The sequence below is a fragment of the Pantherophis guttatus genome, chromosome 2 (genome assembly GCF_059756535.1).
Source record: "Pantherophis guttatus breed Tessera chromosome 2, ASM5975653v1, whole genome shotgun sequence".
NCBI classification, from domain to species: domain Eukaryota; kingdom Metazoa; phylum Chordata; class Lepidosauria; order Squamata; family Colubridae; genus Pantherophis; species Pantherophis guttatus.
In genome coordinates, this window is record NC_142064.1 from 86,612,617 (window position 1) to 86,636,583 (window position 23,967).

Sequence of the window (23,967 nt, forward strand, 5' to 3'; positions counted from 1 at the left end):
AAAAAAAAAAAGTTGGCTACGCCCATCCAGTCACATTACCCCTCCACCAAGCCACGCCCACAGAATCAGTAGTAACATATTTTACATTTCAACCCTGACTTGAATATCCCCTTTTCCTTGCAGTAGGTCTTACCAAGAGCGAACCAGTCCATTGATGAACACAAAGTGGAGCATAGTATTGTGACTGTCGCACAATGACTGCACTGTCAGGCAAGTAGGCTTTCATTGTTGTGTATTGGAGAATGAAAATCAAATGAAAGATCTCCACAGCTTAATTTTAAAATGTTTTGTTCCAGTTTTGCTAACTTTCCACCAGTTCATACACTACAAATTCTTAAAATGTGGAACTATTCAATAGTTAAATATTCCCAGACGATAAACACAAAGGAACTTACTAAAGTAAAAATGTTAGAAAGCTATCAATTAGTTACAGCAGTAAACAGCAAAAACTCCAAAAGAAAAAAATAAATTAAGAAAGCTTTCAGCTACTTTATTTTGGGTAGTATTGTATTAGAACCGGGATTAGAATTGATGATAGTGAATGAAAATGTCTAAAAGTAGGTTTAAAAGAGGGAGTTTACAAATCTCCAGCTTTGGGGCGGTAAATAATACAGTACTTTGAACTGCTTAGAATGGAAAATATGGCAAAGGCCATAGACTGCAATGGAGACAGAAAAATTCCTCTTAAAATATTGCCTTCAGCTTAATCAATATTTTAAACATGAACTCTGAATTAGATTTGCTGCCTGTCAAAACTGAAGAGAGATTTATTGTTTTGTTTTGTGAAACCAATAGTTCCACCCACAATTAAAAAAGACTCTTCTAAAATAGGCTTTAGCTTGCCGTTTTTTTGGATTACCAACATTAACACAGGAATTTCCACTCCCCCTCTCCCAGGAATTAAAAGGTTTGTTGACCTGAGTGAATCCTGAGCTCTCGAAGAAAGTGGGGAAAATAACGGGCAAAGTGTCAGGGATTATCTAGTGCAGGGTTTCCCAAGTGTTGATGGACTATCCAAAGTTGTTATTATTCATAGTACTAATATTCATAAAATCATTTCCATATAATAAATGTTTGGGATTAATGAATAATCTGAAACTTCATGAAGGGATTGATGATCTGAAGAGTTTGGGGATCCCTGATCTAGTCCAACATCATACACTGAAACACCAGCATACTGGTAGAGAAAAATACATTTATTGAATGTCCTTTTGTCAAAAGAAACTGTATTCATGAAGATACACAAAGAATCTCCCACATTTTATAAATTAGTTTACTTCCCTTTTCCCCACAAAATATTAACTACATAAGAAACACATCACAGAATCTTTTTTTTTTTTAAACATACTATTTATATATTTCTTAAAAAGCACAAAATGGAGTGACCATGCTAGCACCTGGACAAAATTCACTGGAAAAAATTATTTGGCAAGCCTCACCTCATAGTGCTGGTGCAAAGTATGGCATGGATAAGAGTTATTTTCTGCCGAAGCATGCCCTTAGATCTCCCAAATCTGATCAAAAAATGAAATCCATTTACATATTTTGTTCAAGTGGAAACAAACAGCTGATGTAGGTTAGCTATCTCCGACTGCATCTCGCCACATTTTCCTAAATAGGAACTGTTGAAAAGGCCCAATCCATAGCACATAACAAACAGCTTTTATACTCCAAAATCTGCGAGATTTGATTTCGGGTATCTGAGGATCTTTAATAGAATGCATTGCCAAGGAAGAACAACTAATTTTTACATCGCTATGATAGATGTGGTTCAGATGACATGGCAACTCATTTATTCATTGAAGATAGCTGATTGAATCAACTAGATCTTTGGCATTTTTTCTCATTCAGTTAGCTTGCTTGCCCACAGCCAGTATAGCATAACTTAATTAAATAAGTTTGAATACACTTATTTAAGGTGTATTGTTCCCATTCTTGTTTCTGGCTAGCAAGGGATGATAATACAATAGCCTTAAACAATCCAGTATAGTGGGGAGAAGTCAGGAATACAATGAAGCACATCTGTATCTAACCTTGTCATACTATCGTGCCCTCTGAACATCGCACATGTCTTTGCTATGCAAGTTTTTACAAGTTTTTTGCTTCTGCTTTGCTGCTAACCATCATTTGCAGAAGTTTGATTTGGCATCTGCCCAGAAGGATATAGGAGGAATTAAACTCGGCTTTTGCAGCCTTTCTTCTCCTGTTTTTCCTGCATCAGGTTCTTTCAGAGACAAAATAGGGAATGTCTAAAGCAGCTTCAGAAGATGAATACCCTCTTTCAGCAAAGCATTTATGGTAACTCCCAGGGTGGTGTTGTATTTTTGTTTAAATCAGTTCATGCCAAGTTCAGAGAGAAATTGCCTGGCATCAACTTGAGGGGGAAAAATGGCTGTTACGTGCCTCTTGCTAGATGTTGATGGCAGAGGGAGCTTTAAAAACTGGAGGTACAGAAAAACAGGCATCCAGCCAGCCAGGAGCCTCCAGCAAAAATAAACAGCTGAGAGATAACCTGCATGGTTTGCCAACAGAAAATATACAGATATTGCTCAATGGTTTGTGAAATATTTATTTAAAAAACCCTGAACGGGCTCAAGGATCTAATTTAAGGCAACTTCCTAACATTCTTTTCAATTTAATAATGATGCCCCACAAAGCCATAGCTTTCCTAAGGCTCCTGGGGAAAAATTCAACCTGGCCCCAATTTTTGTAGTTTACATGGGCAATGCAATTTCTAGCAATGGCCTTAAGCAAGTTGTTTAATATTCCTGTTAAAGCTGTAATCAACTTAACCGTTGGGTAGCAAAGGAACATGCTCACACTCAAAGGGGCTTCTTTTCCCCTTTTTAAGATGCACGCTGTTATCAGGTACACAACAGGCAAGACCATTTGTAGTGCAATTCAGTAAATGCATAACTGCATTACAATCTAAAGTTCCAATGTAAAGTCTGGAACATTGAAAAACATATGTGAAAATGCCAAAAAATGGATTTCAATTGACCTGTCAGTCATCTTTGGAATAAGCATTTGGAGTTGAGAAGCCAACACAGTGGGACATATGTAAATGCTAGATAATGCTAGCACTAATGCTAGTTAAAAGTAAGATTGCTTTCCAAACAGATTTCAGACTAGATAGAGATGACTCTATTATTAATGTTGAATGTAAAATGCAAGGAAAAATGTCCATATCTACATCCATACGTTTTAGCATAAGATTCAGAGAGAAAAATCACTCCTGTTTTGTTTGCTCAAATATTGGGCAAAGTGCTATTTATGTACTTTGTGAAATCACCCCAAATAAGAGGTTTGTCAAATCAACTCTTCGACAATCGCAAAATATAAGCATATTAACAATTTGGGGAACATGAGTGAAGAGAAACCTAGCATTAAAGTCCCATGAATCAAAACCACGTATCAAACTTCCTGCTACACTTTACATAAGCCCCAAAGAAATCTAATCCTAAAGGGTCATTTCTTTTTAAAATGTTGGAAATTATCAGTGTGTTTAATCAAATAAGGGCTAAATATAGGCAAAAGCTAAACAAGCTATAGTTTAGGGCCTCACAAAATTCCAGAATTATTTCGCTTTTGAGAAATCAAGAAAATGTTTTAAATTGTATCTGGTGTCAGTTCTCTGATTTTGCAAATATGTGTATTACTTATTAAAAATGATCCTGATTATTTTGTCAGCATTGTGTGTGTGTATGAAATATATCTTAACATTATTTTATGAAGTACATTTAAGTATTATTTCCAAGGCATATTATATTGTCATCTATGAGATCAAGCCAGCCAAATGATTAATATGTAATCAATAAATCACCATTTGAAAATGATTCGTATTTTTCACTTTAAATACCTCGCTGAAAATTAAAAGGCATATATATATATATGTTTTCAATTTCTATTGTGTGGTGATTCAAAGTCTTATTTTGGTACACACTTTTGTGAGACATTCAGGTGTAATGTTTTAGCAAAAGGCTCTGTTCTATATAGCTCAAAGTCTAAATCTGGCACTGGTTAAATAGACAAGGATTTATTTCAAAAGTCCTCATGTGCTGGTTATGGAAGCCAGGTGATAGCAACTCTTGAATGTGTTGGACAGATTGTCTACTGGGACAGGACCTAGTTTTACAACTAGGTATGCAGATCTGTCCCAGTGCAAGCTAACATATAGCCTTAGGTGTTACATGCAATTTAAAAAAAAAAAACAGGCCATCGGACTTATGCAGACATAGAGAATTACATAGTTTACAAGAACAACTTTGTATGACATTACTATCATTATCTCTTTAGAAAGTAAATCACATTTATTTTTTTCTTAGTAATATATTGGTCATTTCTCTAAATTGTTATAGAGTTTGCAAGCTGGCATAAAACAGAAGGCTTGCTTAACGCCACAGCAATAAATATGTTCCATCATCTGTTATGGGGTAAGGTATTAATCCCTCGGTAGTCACAAATCTACTGCCAAGTTTTAATTAGCTATTATGTCTTTCAAAATAATATCAGCCTGATCTACAACCCTGCATGTAGGAAACACAGAAGCAGCCATAGCCTGGGTTAGAAAAAACAAGTAAGATCTTGGAAGAAAAAGGCCATTTCTCAAGCCAAACAGTTATAATTAACAATTATAATAAACACTTATAATTGTGTAAGTTAACATTTAAAATAAAAACTTTTGGTTATAAATTGAAATTTTTTTAATAGCTGCTGAAAAATATGTGCTACGTCTCCCCCTAGTGGTCAAACATTGACAATAGGATTCCGTTTGGTTTATTAGGATAATAAATACAGGGCTGGCAATTGTGATACATCTGTGAGTTATGGGGTGGGGCAAGGCGGAATAAGCAGGAATATTCGCCTTATTTTTGTTTGGTCCTTTTAGTCCCCAAGTTGGCTTCTACTGTGTGCATCCAAATGAATGAGCAGATCAGGGCAGAAAGAATACAGCTTATCTAATCTTATTAGAGCAGAATGAAGTAATACGTAAGAAAGTCTGCTTAGGTAATTTAGAAACACTAACATTTGGAATAAGAGAAGCTGCTAAATTCTAACACTAATAAGAATTAAGAAAAAGAAAACACTGCAGGGAGAAGAATGACTTTTTCCCAGCTCTGAAAATGAATGAGGCAGTTTTCTAATACAATTAAATTGTACTACCCAGATACACAGCAACAACTACACCTCTTTGCTATGGTGTTTTGTGGGTGTTGGAACGGACAACTCTTTTTCTTTTTTTCTTTTTACAAACAAAAGCAAGGATTTTACGGCAACTTCTATTATCTGAACTACAAACTATAGTTTCCCTCTCACTTTTTGGGGTTACTGTTTGATCATATATTTATGTGTATCTAATCATCTAAACTTGGAGCAGGTGAAAATTCTTCCCCTAAGCAAGCACCCCATGTGAGATCCACTACCAGAAATATGCCTGAATATAAAAACATACATTATTTTAAATTATTGATTTTAATTAATTAATTTAGACTCAAGTGTCACAGGTTCTAAAAACTGTAGGATCGCTATGGGGGCCATGATTTCAGAAATTCATTTCCAGAAATTATCCTGACACAGATTTTCAATTTTCCTTCAAGTTAACAAGAGATTTAAGGGACTGGTATCCAAACTATTGAAACTGAGAAAAATGTAACTGAAACTTTTAAGGATGCTTTTTGTGCATTTTACATGGCTGGCATTCTAATAGTTTGAATGCTTGATGATCGTAGGTAATAATAAAAATTAGAAAATTGCTAGTTAAATAGTGTTATAGTTGTTATAGAGCAACACTGACAAAACTATGTAAATCTGTTGAGCAATCAACCATCAAGCGTTTCAAAGTATTTTAAAGCATTATTTAAGCTACTTTTCATTAACATGATGGATTATAGCAGAGCTATTAACTTTTATCAGCCCAACCATGACAGCCAAAATTGCTTGAGGACGGAAATTGTAGCCTAACCGGTCTGGAAGACAATACACTGAGGAAGGCAGAAAGTTTTCAGAGTTTACAGTCCATGTTATCTCATACATCTAATGATGTTGGCTCTAGTTCAGAAAATGTCATACAGCAATAACTTCAGATTTAATTCAATGTTTTTTTTTGTTTTTTTGTTGTTGTTGTTGTTTTGCTATTGAACAAATCACTACTATGAAATCTTACACTTCTGGGTTTTTTATGGCTATTGTATTAAAAAAAAATATCAAGGAATTCTTAAAAATATAAATGAAGCAAGAAACCTTAGATCAAGACTCCATTTTGGTTGTACTTCTCCCTTTCAAGAATAACAATGAATACAGAATGCCCCAAAATAAATACCTATTGAACTAAAAAGAAACACAAGAACAAAGGCAGAATCAGAAGTGCTTGAAATGCTGAGCTGATCCCTTTAGTAGGGGAAAGCAATAGCTTCCCTTCAGATTCCTTAAATGTGTCAAGAATTTATTTCAGAATTGGTCAGTAAAAAAACAAACAAACCCACCTACAGATATAGTTACTATTTGCTTGCTTAAATACTTTATACTAATTTATCTTGAAGAAGATTCCCACAGTTTTAAAAAAAAAGGCTAGGTGACAATGAGAAGTTTGGCATGAGCTAAGACATGACATAAAGAGTAGCTTATCACACACACAAACCAAACATTTTGAGAAATCAAAAAATTACCTGGCTTTTCATTCTTTTTTAAAGGGAAAAAAAAACCGTAAACAATACTGGATACAAACTTTGGGAATCGTTTCTTTCCTCTACCATCCCAAAGTTGAAGTCTGAGTATGCACCATATCCATAGGTTAGATTAGAAACATTATTTTACAAATATTCTATACATTTCCAATATATTATATGGAGACCATAGCAACTCCTGTTTCTACATTAAATTAAATATTTCCCATTCTGCACAAAAAGCTCACATTTAAGAGATGCTACAGAATCCAACAGGTATCTTACATCAATCATATTCCCTTTTCTATATGTGAAGGGAAGCAAAATCAGGATGGCTTGAAGACGCTTTTGTTTCACGATCAACATACCTTATCCTGACCGATAACAAAAAGGAAGGGCAAGTTGGCACCTTGCATTTAAGAGTCTTTATTTTTATTATGATTTTAGTGTTCCATTCATCAATTTCATTTAATATAAAGTGGTCCAAGAGAAAAAAAGTGCTCTTGTTTTAACTTCCATCATCCAAAGTTCACAGAGTAAGAATGTTCAAGGTGGTTTGGTTAAAAAGTGGCAAAAAATGTACAGTTCAGAATTAGCACACTTGGTGTTCCTCCAGGAGAGAAAAAAAAAAACTTACATCAAGGTGTATAGTAAATCTTCAGTATAATCAGTGGTAGTGATTCTGGGCATTTGGTGAATGTCCGTGGTGCAGGGAAGAAATTCAGAAAAAAGCTGCAGCTTATTTGGTCTCAGTCTTATCTTGCAACAGTGGTATAATAGACTCCCACGCCGTAAGGCACTATTTGAACCAAAGAAACAGATGCAACAATTAATTAACAATGCCATTTTAAATCAAGTAGTCATAGAATGGTCTATAATAATGTCATTTAAAACTTAAGTGGCCCTAAATAACACAATTTGTGGATTAAACAATGTTATCAATATCTGCATTTCCAACACAGCAGCTGCAAAGGCACAATTTTATGTTAACCACCATTTTATCTATTAAAGAACACCATATACACCTTGGAGATTGTCTTCCTTTATGTGAGATATCTCATATCCTTTCCAAATCTAGCACCTTCCAGCTGCACTGGAGCTTATATTTTCAAGATTTCCCACCTATCAAAGGTTCACATACTTTTGCCACACACAAATCTGTAGCTTCAGATCATTTTCCTCAATAAATCGTAGAACAAGTAAATTTTTGATTCATTTGTTTAATTGGATTTTCTTTATATAGTTTTAGGACTTGTGGGGAGGACAGATCACATTTTGGGTGATATTCTGTCAATTGAAATTGAAAATTCAAAAAGATTCATAAAACATTTTAGCACCATGATAGGTGGGAGCTTGGCCAGAGCGAACAAACAGAAAGGCGAAAAGGAACAAAGGAGTTATGTGAAAGAGACACTGTGGGAAGGAGCATGGGAAATATAGAATATTTATTTGTTTTGTAATAAATCAGTATAAGATGATATTAAAGAGAGCCCAAAAATGTGTCATAAGTATATGGCAAAAAGCCCCTATGGAAAGAAGTCCCGACAAGTTAAAAAGATCTATAAGCCTTATTTACAGGGTAAAAAATTACTTACCCACATATGGTTTCACATAATTTACAACTTTACACTAATGTACTTGTTTGCATTTCCAATACTATCTGGGTTATTTGGTAGTAGCACTATTGCTCTGAAAGTTTTGATACTTTTTAAGATCCTACTTAATAGCACTGGACTTTATTTAGGTCCAACGACATCTATTCCAGCTGCTTGACTCCTAAATTATCTCTGCCATTTTAAACCTTTACAGAAGCAACAGCATGCTAAAATATTTCAGCTGTGAAATTCTTCAAGGAAACTTAAAAACTTTCTGAAAAGGGGGGAGGGGGAATGGATTCATCAGCCCCGCAATGCCAATACTGACTGGCAGATCTCGATCATTTTAACATACACGGGTGTCTTTTTGACCAGTGTTAACATGTAACTTCTGCAAGGTCCTACCCAGAACAGATTTAATGGTGGCCTTGCAAATAGCCTTTGGTAGTCAGTTCTCTATAACCTGATGACTTCCAAATGTGTTGGAAGGACATTTCCCAGAATTTGCAGCCAATCCAACCCATGATATGCACGGTTAACCTATGCTATGGCCGTCACTTACTGGCAAACTACAAGTGTAATTCCCTGCTCTATCTCTGAGGACCGGATTCAGCCTCGTCAGTGGGAATATAAAACTACTAAAGCTTTAACAAGATTAGTGCACCCAGGAAGAAAAAGAGAGCAATTCTAAACCTTATTGGATCAGCTTTGTACTCAACTGGCGTGAGCAAGTTAACCAGTAAATTACATTCAATTGCTTTCCTGCATTTAGTGGCAAATTCAGAGCATTACCTTCTCATAATATTGGATGTTTTTATCTGCCATTCCCATCAGCAGCTGCCTAAAATCTTGCCGCTTGTTGTTCTGCCATCTGTCCATGTCAGCCTTCAGGTCAGCATTGAAACATTCTACCCGGTCTTGACACTTTTCAACCTCTGTGGGCATCTGAAAACCAAAAAGGAAGCAATGCTGTGGAAATAAGTTCTGAAAGCTTTTTAGACGTCAAAAGATGCCTCTCACTGAGAAGAATCAGAAATACCTTCCAATCTCTCGCAGCAAATTTAATTTGTCAAAGTTTAGGCAGCGTAACTAGTATTATTAGATAAACCCAGGAGCTATAACAGTACACAGCACTCAGAGCTTTTTAGATATAACAGTGATTTTATATATTATTTATTTTATTTTTTTATTTTATTAGATTTTTATACCGCCCTTCTCCCACAGGACTCAGGGCGGTGAACAGCCAAGAATAAAAACATCACATACAAAATTTAAAATTTTAAAAAGAATTAAACAAAATTTTGGCCCAATAAGTTTAAAACACCCCAACTAAAATCAATTTACAATTAAAAATATCTAAGGATGTGTGTGTGTTAAGCCAGCCCGGCTTGATGAAATAAGAAAGTTTTAAGGACACGGCGAAAATCACAGAGATCTGGGATCCCATATATCTCCGGGGGCAGGTCGTTCCAGAGGACAGGTGCTGCCACAGAGAAGGCCCTCCCCCTGGGGGTCGCCACCCGACATTGTCTGGCCGACAGCACCCTGAGGAGTCCCTCTCTGTGGGAGCGTACTGGCCGATGGGAGGCTATTGGTGGCAGAAGGCGGTCCCATAAATACCCATATACAGTGAACTATACAGACACATACATGGTTAAATACCTTTACAGCTACAGATACACGGACAAGCAATAATACACACAGAGAGAACAAGAAGTATAATGTAGGATGAGAAGACTTGAGGAAAAAGCTTGAGGAAGAAGGAACACCCTCTAATGGCTTCCTTTTATAAAGGCAGCTTCTGGCCCAGCTTCTTAAAGTGGCAGTAACTCTGCTGCCTCATTCTGTTGCATCAGCTTCCAGCTTCCAGCTTCCCATCAGCTTACAGCTCAGTTTACAGCTGATAATTCTTTCATACCCTGACATAATTAATGTCTGAGTTCATAAAGTTCTACTCATACAGTCTACTACACGGGTGTCAAACTCGCCAAGTCACCTTGCCATAATGTGATGCTCCGCCACATTTTTTCCCATTCGTGGAGCTGGGGTGAGTGTGGCCTGCACGTGACACATCTGGCCCGTAAATATTTCTTTCAATGTGAGATTGTTCAGAAAACAAAATGGAGTTACTACTGTATGTTATCCTGGGAGAGATTTTCAAGCTACTGTACACAGAATTTGGTAACTTAAATCCAGTGAAGCTTATTTCCAAGGCAAGCAATTAATAATCCTTCCACAAAATAGTACTGATTTTTTTTTAATCCTGTAGGTTCTTGAGCAAGAACGAATAGCAACAAAGCAAACTCAGAACACTTATTGAGAATAAACTGAAGGAGATGTGATATTATGTCTAGAAATGAAACCAATAATTCCTCATCTCCTGTACTTCTTGACCCAGAATATATCAACTATTTGTGTGCATAAAAGCTTCTATTCACCTATCAAGACACAGTTTTATAATCAGATCAGATAATGCTAATTATAATTAGAGTTGAGATACTATACTTCATAAGAACTCTTGCTTATTTTCAAAATAACTTCTTTCACAAAACTGACCCACATCCTAGCCTCAGTTCAATAGGTGTTGGTATTGAATCGAAATAAGATGCTACTCCTCAAAGAATAGAAGATGATATTGGAAAGCTTCAGTAAAATAAACTATTGAACAGACCCCTACATTCTATTTAAAAGCTTTTCCCCCATAGCAAACCTTGGGACGGTCTTCTCTCTTTAGGGCCACAACTTCTAGTTTGGCTTCATATTCTGCTTGAACTTGATCTCTTTTCTTCAGCACATTCTAAGAGGGGAGAAGTGAGAAAGAGGCACTGCAATTAATTAATTTAATTAACTGTAAAAATCAATGGTGTCTTTTTATACTACAGGAAAGCTTCGATTTTTCTAGAACTCATATTCTGTACAGCAATGACAAGCATAATCCATTTGAAACCACCATGGTTCAGGAAAATAATACAGGGCTTGACTTACAAGCCTTCATTTTGTGATCAAAGTTACAATGGTACTGAGAAAAAGGACATGACCTTTTTCATATGACCATTGCAGCATCCCCACGGTCACGTGATCAAAATTCAGATGCTTGGCAACTGGCATGTAAAGGTAAAGGTTCCCCTCGCACATATGTGCTAGTTGTTCCCAACTCTAGGGGGCAGTGTTCATCTCCATTTCAAAGCCAAAGAGCCAGCGCTGTCTGACGTCTCCGTGGTCATGTGGCCGGCATGACTAAATGCCAAAGGTGCATGGAACGCTGTTATCTTCCCACCAAAGGTGGTCCCTATTTTTCTACTTGCATTTTTTATGTGCTTTCGAACTGCTAGGTTGGCAGAAGCTGGGACAAGTAACGGGAGCTCACCCCGTTACGCGGCACTAGGGATTTGAAACACTGAACTGCCGACCTTTCAATCAACAAGCTCAGCGTCTTAGCCATTGAGCCACCGCGTTCCTCAGGGCATGTATTTATGACAATTGCAGTGTCCCAGGGTCATCTGTTTCATCTTTTGTGATCTTCTCAGAAGCAAAGTCAATGGGAAAACCACATTCACTTTGTTACAATGTGTTCCTAACTTAACAACTGCAGTAATGCAGTGTTACTAACAACTATGGCAAGAGATGTTGTAAAATGGGGCAAAGCTCACTTAACTGTCTTGCTTAGCAATGGAAATTTTGGGCTCAATTGTGGTTGTAAATTGAGGGCTACCTGCAAGGTTGTGAGGAGGAGGAGGGAAAAAAGATTACATTACCTTATTTTATTTTATAACACGTCACATCTGTTCTATGTAGTTCAATACAGTTTTGAGAAACAAAGGTATGGTTAACAGCAGAAAAGTAATGTCACAAAGTCTTGAATGACCTTAATGGTGTTTTTACATAGGCTAAAATCTAAAATAGGTGGACAGAGCTACCTGTCCTGGTTTTGCACCATACAACCAGTGGTGGTTTTCTACTGGTTCACCCCAGTTCGGGCAAACTGGTAGCGACAGGAGGCTCTGCCCACCCGCCTGGATGCTTCTCTGCATGTGCAGCAGCTTTTGCGCATGCGCAGGAGTGTGCACGTGCCCACAAGCAAACCAGTAGCAACGGGATTTGAAACCCACTATTGCATACAACCATGTGCTATGCTGGCCCTTCACTCCTAATTTCTCAAAATTCATCCAGGGATCCTACGAAGTTGGCAGTCTTTGATTCAGGATTCTGATTTATCTATAAAATACGGATAATTAATGTAGGTTTCTCCTTTTTTCACATTTTAGAACATTGCAATGCAGTTTGAAAAAACAGAGATGTTTACTTTACAAAATTAGGGAGAGAGAGGAAGGTAGGGTCCTTCAAAAGATAACATCTGTCAGCCTCCCCACCAGTTAGGGGTTTTTAAAACAAAGACTCCCTTATTTGTTTGCTATTGTTAATAACCATACAACTCTTTTTCTTTTGCATCCATATTTTATTTATTTATTCATTCATTCATCCATTCATCTATATATTCTTCGGCTCTCAGTGCTTCTTGACTTCAGCAATATATGAGCAAAAACTACAACCTTCATCACTTAAGTCAGGGGTGTCAAACTGGCAGCCCGCAGGCCGGATGCGTCACGCGCAGGCCATGCCCACCCCAGCTCTGCAAATGGGGAAAATGTCGCAAAACGTCATGTGATGGCAATGTGAAGCGGAGAGTTTGACACCTGGGACTTAAGTGGACCAAGTCTAAGACTGAAGGTTGACGAAGGACAAAAAATACAGAGAACAGATACAACATCCACAGCTCGATCTCCCTCGCCATTTCAGCCTGATGTGTTCAGATCAATGTATCAATAAGGTTTAACCCAACCACTTATCCCATTAGTGGAAAGACAGTTCTATGTGGCTACATCTATGATCATCTCATCTCTAATACTGCCTCCCACCAACAATAATTAACAATCTAAATGCCTCACATTTCCTCAACATGTCCATCTTTGGTTTACCCACCTAAGGAAATCAGATTGAAAAATGACTGGCAGTTATGATGGGTGCATAGCCAGTAAATGCACACTCAAAAAAATATATTTCTTTTATTTACATCTATCTTCTTCATTTACATCAGAGGTGGGGAACTACGGCCATTTTATGACTTGTGAACTTCAACTCCCAGAATCCCCGAGCCATGTCCATGCTGGCTCAAGAATTCTGGGAGTTGAAGTCCACAGGTCATAAAAGGGCCATTGTTCCCCACTTCGGATTTACATCTTAAAATGGTATTTTGAGGCCTTTTTACAAATATATATTCGGCAAGACGGATTGCAGAGTTAAAAAAAATCAGCTTAGACAGAATTAAGTTAGACCTCAGTTTAGGCTAAGGATTTTCAGCTACTGGTATTTGTCACAGTACAGGTACTCCTCAGCTGACAAATGAGTAATTGGAACCAGAATTTCCATTACTAAGTGATGCAATTGTAAAAGACATGACCTCATGTGATCACTTCACTTAGTGACCGTAATCCTGGTCCCATCTGTCACTATCCCAGCTTGGTCCCTCCTAGCTCCAAGCCACAGTAAGATAAAAGAACTGCATCCTCTTCAATTCCCTTGACTATCTACCCCCATTCCTGCTCTTTTGGGGCTGGCAGAAGTGGCCAGTGGCCAAAAAGTGTGTGTGTGTGTTGGGGGAGAATTGAAGCCTTCGGCAGTCGTAAGTCCTGGCATGCAGCCAAGTGCCAGAATTTTGATCAAGTGATTGTGGGAGTGTTGCAATGACCATAACTTCAAAGACCAGGCATAATTATCATTTATTCAGCGCCATCATAACTTTGAATGGCTACTGAACAAATGGTTAACCAACTATCTATAAATACAAAAATCATTCAGGTTAAATTACTGTATGTGACCATGTAGTAACCCAGTAGTAGCATCAGCAGCTTCCAGTGTTCTTGTAAGACTTTCTCACTAAATTAAAAAAAAAAAAAAAAAAGGTGCCAGGGGTTGAAAGGCTGACTATCCAGCATGCAAAAGATGTCCTGTATCATTAACTAGCTCCCTTTTAAAAAAAAAAGTCTTAGAATGTTAGCTACCATGTTTCCCCAAAAATAAGACCCTGTCTTATATTTTTTTGAACCCTGAAATAAGCACTTGGCCCTATTTTCGGGGAGGTCTTATTATTTTGGGGCACATGGAGCAAGACGGGGCTCCTCTTGCCATCCTACCTGATTTCCAGCTCTGTCTCCCTAACCCTAACCAGAGGAAATTGCGGGAACTGGCTGTGCATGCATTTAAATATTTTCGGGGAGGGCTTATTTTCAGGGAGGGTTATTTTAGCGCATGTGCTCCAAAGCCCGATTGGGCTTATTATCCGGGGAGGTCTTATTTTCGGGGAAACAAGGTATTCTTTTTGAGTTTGAATGACAATATATATATTTTCTGCCAGATCTGGGCATTTTACAGCTCCTGGGGCCACATTCCCTTTGATTGTTCCTGTCTGGCCCACATGAGGTCAATCAGAACTTAGAAAATAAAATGTAAATAAGTGGGCCGCAGGGGGAGGGAAAGGAAGCCAAGTACACTCCTTTACTTGGCTGGTGAGAGAAAGCTTTTCTGCACCTGTGGTAAAAGAATGGTGGCCAGGCCAAGGCAAGGCTCCCTCCTCTCTCTTCCCTCAACATGAGCTGGCAGCAGAATTAAATTCAGTCTATTGGTTCGACCCTGCACAAAGTCCCAGTTTGGGAAAATTAATTGCCCACCCCTGTATTAATCTGTATTTTATTGATAAAAGACATGTCAACTTTTTTTTTCTTTAAAAAATTAAGACTGGAAAAATTGCAGCTCTCTGAAACACCACACAAAGCGGTGGAATTTCTCAAGACAGAGCATGGATAACAGTATTTGCCCATTTCAAATGTATTTTAAACTACTCTAGCACGAACAATATTAACATTTAAAAACTAACTCCTTACCTAATGGTCCAAACATTCCACTGGGGACAGTTTGTACTAACTCTGCCCAGTTGTTCTGCCTCATCCCAAGAGTTCTTATTGCTCTGCTTTTTAAAAAAAAATGCAATAGCAGTCAGCATGAAGACCACACATCCTGGCCCTCTTGTAATTCCCACAACCTACATATCGTAAGTCATACACCAGAAACACACAATTGGATTACATTTAAACAGCAAATCCTCATGTGTTATGTAGACTACAACCTCTTGGTACATGCAAATAACATTAAAATAAATTTAAGGTCAAGGAAAACAGGCTGACAGAGATTGCCTGTATTGTGGTTAGCCATGAAATCTAAATATAGGATAGATATGCAGCAAAATCCTGCGGGCAAGATTTTAACTCTCTATTCTGATGACAACAGCCCACATGTATATATATATATATATATATTGAAGACAAGGATTTTAAGATAAAAAAACACATTATACATTGCAAAATGTCTATGCCGCGTGTGAATCACTGTTATAAGAGATACCACATGGAATAGATATGCTAGACCTTTGTAAGGAAGTAGGGGTAATAATCCTCTGTCCTCATATGGAGTTTGTTGACAAACCATCAACCCCTCCCTACCCAATTCTTAGCATGTCTGGTACTGAACTACTCCGGGATTTGAAGAATAAAACCATAAATTACATTCCAGGCCCAAGGTTTCAAATAAACCTGAGTAACTATAAACACCACTAAACTGAGAGCAAATCACATTAAGTAACAGAAGAAAGGAAATTTGTTCTAGAAAAGAACATATTTCTGAAAATAGTTCTGACGGTAGAATTATTATTAATCCAAAGCCAGTTTACATCTATACCAGCCATAAAAGTTTGCATTCATTGTTTTGTCAGTTAGTATTCTGGGGGTGCTAGGGACGTGGTGGCTCAGTGGCTAAGACGCTGAGCTTCTCAATCGAAAGGTCGGCAGTTCGGCGGTTCAAATCCCTAGTGCCACGGGGTGAGCTCCCGTTGCTTGTTCCAGCTTCTGCCAACCTAGCAGTTCGAAAGCACGTAAAAAAATGCAAGTAGAAAAATAGGGACCACCTTTGGTGGGAAGGTAACAGCGTTCCATGCACCTTTGCTGTTTAGTCATGCTGGCCATATGACCACGGAGACGTCTTCGGACAGCGCTGGCTCTTCAGGTTTGAAACAGAGATGAGCACTGCCTCCTAGAGTCAGGAACGACTAGAACATATGTGCGAGGGGAACCTTTACCTTTACTTTATTCTGGGGGCAGAAACACATAGAATAGTTTCAGGGATGCTAAAGTTGAGGTTTTTTAAGTTAACATGTGTAAAATTTCAAGGGATGGGCCAAAGAGTTACCTTTCCTTTGAAGAAAGGATTTGGAAAGCTACACAAGGTATGTACAAACATCTGTCTTGCAATTCCACATTACCTTCATGGAATCTGAATACAGGATATATTCTCGTAAAACAGGCAGGAAGTCTTCAGTCATGTCTTCGCTCAATTCCTCAAGAGCTGTGCAACAGTTTCCAATGCAGGCTGATACACCTTCAAGAGGTTCAGACACCTCTGTCTCTAGTGCACTCCAGGTTGAATAAACGGGACCGTATTCTCGTAGTTCCACTAAATATTCTGCAGCAGATCAAAATGAGGGACAGAAAATTCAGTGTTTCAAGATTATGAGACTTTTTTTTTAAAAAAAAAATTCAAATCCAACTTTGAGTGGAATATTCATATTTGGCAAGGCATGAGGCAAATAAGAAACTATTTACACTTGGGAAAACTATGAAGAACAGTATTGTAAGAAGCAAAATAAGGAGAAGAGATATATAAGAATTTAGTGATTTTTAAAACATGCCCAACATTTCCAAAAAATTTTTGCAGAGCTACTTCTGCAGCATAACAAATCTACATCCAAGAGAAGAAGAATGCATGCATATTTCACAATTTGTTTTTTGAAAACAAAAATAACAAAATGGGAGTTACAAGGGAAGCTATAAGTCCTACTTACCCACTTCCTCTTTGATTATCCGCTGTGCTATTCTATCAATAGTTCCTAGCTTCAGAGAAAACGTATCTAGATATTCACCCATGGCAGCAAACTCCAACGGTCGACTTCTTAATTTATAGCTTCCTGTGACATATTTTACAGATTCTCCCATCTTGGTAAGCAAAGCCATTCCTTGTTTTTTGTAAGCATTAAGATCCTGGTATCGATAGAATGATTAATAAATTTACAGCTTTGCTGAAACTATTCACTCTCATACAACTGTCTGAGCAAGAAACAGTCATGTTCGTATCACTGAATTTGCTATGGTTAAATTGTGGACTATATGAGTGCTTTTAAAAAGTAGAAAATCCTTAGTAATATCTAAGTGACTATTTTAAAGCAGTGAAGTAACTGTTTGAAGAAAAGAAGGATGTTCTTGGCTACTGAAAAAAATCAGCTGGGTTTATTTTATTGTTCTAAAGACTACAAGCTGTACACTAAAAGACAATACCCAACACCTACCAGAATCTAAAGCTAGCATTTAACAAAAGAGTTGGCTAATGGATTAAAGAAACATATATTTATGCTGCTGCAAGAAAATGTTCATAGTCTAAGCAGGTTCTTAGAACTTGCACCTCTAATTACAAGTTTTGAAAATCTGAAAATCTGTGTGGATTCAATGCACTTACTTTGGCTGTAAGAAATACATGAAAATGTTCATTGAAAGAAAGTACTGGATGATCCGCAATCCTTTTTAAGAATTTATCCAAGGCCTTTCTCCTCGTTTCAACGAATTCTTCTGAAAAACGATCAACCACACCTTTGACCACAAATTTTTCTGGAAGAGGCTGAGGAGGAGAGAAAGTAAGTTACAGGAAGCAAGATTCATACTTATGTGTGGATGCATATATGTATATGTGTGTGTGTACAGTAATTTTTGCATTAATATTTAGATAACTGTGGGAGAATTAAAATCTACCTTGGAACCTGACATCTCTCCTTGATGTTCAGGTTACACCTATTCTGTAGCAGATGAGTTTTTTTCTTGTTCATAACCCAGTAAGTCACAGGCTTTGTATCTTCTTTGGATTTTTCTGGCCTCAGACTCTCAGGCCAGTTAACCATGCAATACTTCCCACCCCCCTCCAACCTGCCTTGTCCTTCTGCTTTATCTCAAAGACATCTGGGTTGTTTTAAGTACACTCTGTTCCCTGCAGAGCAGTAAGAGAAGCTAAAACTCAGTCATTGTGGCCTGCTTTAGTTGCCAGCTTATCATTGCAATCTCCAAGTTAACAATAAAATATAGTTAAGACTGCAGTGCTAACACCATAAGATCACATAACCGCAAATTACTTTCCATTTTTGAATATTAATATTTATGTTTATGGGGACAACAATTTTGCCACTAGTACTCTCCAAACATGCATTTTAAATCTCACTTGGTAGTGGCAAAGGCAGGAAGTAGAAGATGAATTAAAGTGCATGTTAAAAATCTCAAAGATCCTAGCAGATAAAGTCAATTTAATAGACATATTTATCCAGTAACCCACTTTATAAAAAAGGGAGTGCTATTAGATAATACGATTTGAAAATGAGCACATAAAATGGAATAGTACATCAACAAGAAGCAAAGACTGTTTCCAGTCCAAGAAACGTTTGTTATTTATTCATAAAAATATGCAGCTTCAAGAAGTCCAATGAGACACTTGAATTTAAATCTAAATCAATTATTAGGAAACTATACATCTAATTTTATAAAATTAAAACTTTGAACCATAATATCAAGGTAACTTAGTTCAACAGAAAATTGTTCAGCACAGAATTAACATCTTGATATATCCTGAATCCATTTTTCTCCTTCCATTCAAATTGCGTCCAATTCTCAGGGACTGCCTGGACCAATAACGGAAGGGTTTGTGGGTTTTTTTGTTTTTTGTTCTGCACTTGTGTCAGAAGCACCTGAGGTGAAAGGATTAGCCAGTGATGTCACCGTTATCTGGGAGACGCCCAGTTGGGGGCTCCTTTCATGTCCCCGGCAGGAGCTGGAGTAAAGGAGGAGAGCTCAACCTCACCTCACGGCAGCTCTTGGGTCTTGAATGCGGGTGTGCTAACCTCCTGCCCAGCATTCCAACCTCTCAAGCCACTGTGCACCTATAATAGGAGATGAACACTGTTTAAAAAAGACTAATGTGCTTGTGGCTCTGACTTAGTATTTACAGGAATGAGATGAGTCGGCTGAGATTCCTCCAGTTTATTCCTGAGCCAATCAAAATCCTGGTATCTTCGGCGCATTGAATACTCTGGCAAGTCAAACTCAGCTCGAGTGGTCTGAAATGAAAGAATAAACATCAAGTGGTAAGAGAACAAGAAAGTCTAGTGTATGAAAACTAATGTTCTGCATTTCTTAAATAAAATACATTATTTCTGAATGCTCAAAATTCTTGTTTAATTCCTTTTGCAAACCATGCAGCATTTCACAAGCTGAGTCACTCAAGCAACAGGAGAAAATTAAACAAATTATGAATCTTCCCGTCTTAGGAAACTTAGGCAAAGATACAATGTTGTGATAGTTTTTCAGGTTGTATCTGGAACAACGTGTTATGGTCCTATCATTATATGCACAAAAGACAGAAGAAAAAAGTCTTCAGAGAGAAAAGTTTTAATTTCTGCAAGAGCAAATTTGTGGGCAAATGCCAGATTATTTCCAATATTTATGCAATCTCTCTCTCTACAACATTTATGCAAAGTTCTACCCTTTTGATATTAAAAGGAATTTCTTTCTGTAACAAATCTAAAATCAAATTGTTGTCTCTTCCATAGATACAAGCAATTCACAAATGTCTTTTTTGAGTTAAGCTCAACTCCTGGCTGCACAAACATACTGATGCTGTTTACTTGGATGTGATATAAAAGTGTTTTTTTTCCAGGATAGTGTTTTATTTTACTTTTCATATAGCCACAATGGGTTAGGGCAGTGGTGAAATTCAAATTTTTTTACTGATTCTGTGGGCATGGCTTGGTGGGCATGGTGTGGCTTGGTGGGCATGGCAGGGGAAGGATACTGCAAAATCTCCATTCCTATCCCATTCCAGGGGAAGGATACTGCAAAATCCCCATTCCCTCCCCACTCCTGGGGGAAGGATATTGCAAAATCTCCATTCCAACCCCACTCTGGGGCCAGCCAGAGGTGGTATTTGCTGGTTCTCCGAACTACTCAAAATTTCCGCTACCAGTTCTCCAGAACCTGTCAGAACCTGCTGGATTTCACCTCTGGGTTAGGGCCAAGATTTTCAGTCTTATTTGAAACTGGGTAGAAACCTTTCCGTTATTGATGTTCAAAACATGCAACCAACACCAATTAGAAATGAAAAATATTTTAGATCTTAACCAGAGGTGGTATTCAGCAGGTTCTGACCAGTTCTGGAGAACCGGTAGAGGAAATTTTGAGTAGTTCAGAGAACCGATAACTGACTGGCTCCGCCCCCATCTATTCTCTGCCTCCCGAGTCCCAGCTGATCAGGACGAAATGGGGATTTTGCCGTAACCTTCCCCTGGAGTGGGGTAGGAATGGAGATTTTACAGTATCCTTCCCCTGCCACGCCCAAGCCATGCCATGCCCATCAAGCCACGCCCACAGGACAGGTAGTAAACATTTTTGAATCCCACCACTGATCTTAACCAAGTAAAGGAAACAATATGTACTGCAAGGGGCTCTTGCGTGCTTCCAATATGCATATTCTTTTACATTCTTCTACATGAAGAATGCAATCAACTCTGACTTGACAATTTGACAAGAGGAAACAAACTTTGAGAATGCATGTGAATCCCAATGCTACTTTGCATTTCAAGGAATCTGAAATAAAGTTGTTTTTAATAAAAGCAATATTTCTGAATAGAGCAAATTATCTTGTGGTACCTTAGTTGTGACCCGATAAGTGATGTAAGTCTCCATCGTACAGACATGCTTCTTGGGATCATCAACAGTGACAAAGAGGTCCCTCATCTCCCCATCCAAGTCATCATCCAGTTGTAGTCTATTAAGAAGTGAGGAGGAAGAGGCGGGACTAGAAGTATCTGCAGGAGTACCGTTGGGCAAACTGAGATCCTGAAGGAAGACACAACGATCACGTGTGGGAAAGAGGGACAAAAACCAGTTCCTGAGGTTCAAGCCAGAGAGATGAACCACCAGAGAGCGCCACACGCTGAATACTAATGAATATTCTATTGTAAAGAATATTAGTATAATCTGATAAAAAATATTTAGCATTTATACAGATTTTATATAGACCTTCACATGTTCAGTGCTTTATGTTATCTTGTGATTCTTATCTCAGTGTTGTAATGTAAGCAAACATTATCTTTACTAAAAGCAGAATAAGACTGAAGATTCTTCTCCAATCCAGTTCCCTCTTGCTAACCTAAAAAGTTATCTTTCAAATCTTACTAAATGATTGTTTGCTAGTTTCTTCCATTCCGTTCTGTCATATATGTGCTTATTTATATTTCGTTTCTCTAGTCTTTAGATAGAGTTCAATTACTAATGCCAATATTTCCCTAATAACTTTAGTGAAATGGATTACAGCCAAAACCTTCAGCTAAGGAAGGCAAAAGACAATGCTTTCTATCTTCATGGTTGCCTTCTGGCTAAGAATTCTTTTTCTTGCTGCTTCCAGCATTTGAGGATCCTCCTTATGCCCAGTTCTACGCCTCTGGAAATTCTGAGATTGGAAAATCAATACCACCAGCATAAGGAAGGAATATTTATGATCTTTTGCAGGGATATGTAAAATTCACCAGTTCAAGAAAATAATTTTCCATAGAACTCTGGAATGTTTCATTCCCCCCTCCAGACCAAGCTGAGCCTCCTTTGGATACTATTTTAAAGGCACTTCGATGGCTTCCAAAATTTAATCCTTTTAAGTCTGAACCATGCCCACAACAGCATGGTGTGGAAGAGGTTTGGCATGGTCCTAAGAGAAAATGGAATCTTGTTCTCAAAACTCATGAGTTTTTTACCACCATGGTCTTTGATTCTGTTTATTTTTCTTCTGACAATTTAAAAATTATCTTTTAGTTTCAGAAAGCACTGTCTGTACGCAAAGGTAAAATAAGTGATGCTTAATTCCTGAGATTTTAATGAAGTCAAACACGTAGCTTTTCGGGCAGTGATACATTAGTTTGCAGTGTTTTCTTCTGTGATTATTTTTTTCCACTTCCCAGTTTAGCCTACAGCCCTGGCATTTTTAAAAGAACCAGTGGAATTCTTAATTCGTAACATTTTGTTTTGTTTTGTTTTTCCATCTCCTAGTGCAAATTGCAGAATTGCATACAGATACGAATAGTTTGAAATAAAAAGCAAAGACAATTCTACATTTTTAGTTGCTTCTTTATTAAGAAAATAAATTGAAAGTAAATCTTACTCATCAGAAATTACATGTTACTGTCAATTTTGCATAATTGTCAGTTTTTAAAACAACAGAGGCTCATGGGAGCAGATGAGATAAAGCAAACAATTGGCAGAAAAGAAGTTTCTAGCCTATCATGATACTTACAGTCTGCTTATATTATAAAGATGAAATCCAGATACTGCAGTACATATAAAGTATATCTTAAATGATGATATTGAACTCATTCTCCAAATGCTACTGTACCGAATTGTTGCTACAGAAAAAGCATTAACCGGCTTAGAAGAATTTCAAGATCTGCAGAATGATAAAAGCTAAGAGGACTTCAAGACAAAAGTAGCTACCCATGAATTAAGATGAGGGAAAGGGTTCCTTGTGAATTAAAAGCAATTCATGAAAATACCGCCCAAAGAGAACTAAAGCTTTTAAAGGTGCCATGAGGTATGGACTTCAATGGTAGCCAAATAAGAAGCAAGTTTGTGTGATAGGAATGAAATGTTGCCGATTTCTTGGAAAAGAATAGTGTAATAAGTATCCCAGAAGACAACGTGGAATGTCTCACCTGAATAAGAGACCGGTAGTTTTCGACTTAGAACCACAATTGTACCCAAATTTTCTGTTGCTAAGCGAGACAATTATTAAGTGAGTTTTGTCCCATTTTACAATCTTTCTTGCCACTGTTGTTAAGCGAATCACTGGAGCTGTTACTAACATAGTTGCTAAGTGAATCTATGAATAATCAAATTAATTTTGATTGTCAGAAGGTTGTAAAAGGTGATCACAGGAGCCTGGGACATTGCAACTGTCATAAATATGCCAAATTCAGATGCCAAGCATCTGAATTTTGATCACGTGACTCTGGAGATGCTGCAACGGTTTTAAGTGTGAAAAATGATCCTAAGCCACTTTTCTCAATGTCACTAAATGAACTGTTTTAAGTTGGGGACTACCTGTACTGCAATATGCATTACAAGGCTGATTTTTCTTTCAGAATATTTCCTGGGTCTTTGGAATAAGGAATATCTTTGCTAATAAAAATATCCCCTTCCTGAGGTAACATTACTAATATTCTAGACAATTACACTGAAGTAACATTTTCTATTTTGTCAGTTTTTCTGAACTACTTTAAGTTATTTATGCACCTTTCTAACCTTATTTTCTATTTGCCATGTAAAAAATGGGCAGCTAATCTGGTTAATACTCTCTCCATATAGGTAAAGAAAAGCTAAAGAGGACTGAACACCTATGGACAGGCAAAGGAAAGAGCATTCTAGATGGGCTGGTTTCTTCCATGCTAGCCGGTTTGTTGATTCTGTTAAAGGAGGTTACCAGAGAAAGATAATTAGCAATGGAAGAAAAGCTAGAAACAATTCTGATCT

General features: G+C 37.6%; 1 protein-coding gene across 1 annotated transcript in view; it reads right to left on the reverse strand.

Annotated features, from left to right (window-relative positions):
- Positions 1–7,072: 7,072 nt before the first annotated feature.
- SNX30 (sorting nexin family member 30) overlaps positions 7,073–23,967 on the reverse strand; it is a 29,330-nt gene continuing 12,435 nt past the window's right edge. The window contains exons 2-9 of the mRNA XM_034410574.3: positions 21,100–21,288; positions 19,401–19,511; positions 17,873–18,031; positions 17,205–17,400; positions 16,626–16,825; positions 10,968–11,054; positions 9,050–9,202; positions 7,073–7,461 (exon numbers count right to left, since the gene is read on the reverse strand). Of these exons, the coding sequence (XP_034266465.2) occupies positions 7,402–7,461; positions 9,050–9,202; positions 10,968–11,054; positions 16,626–16,825; positions 17,205–17,400; positions 17,873–18,031; positions 19,401–19,511; positions 21,100–21,288 (1,155 nt within the window). The 3' untranslated portion in view covers positions 7,073–7,401. The remainder of the gene's footprint in view (positions 7,462–9,049; positions 9,203–10,967; positions 11,055–16,625; positions 16,826–17,204; positions 17,401–17,872; positions 18,032–19,400; positions 19,512–21,099; positions 21,289–23,967) is intronic.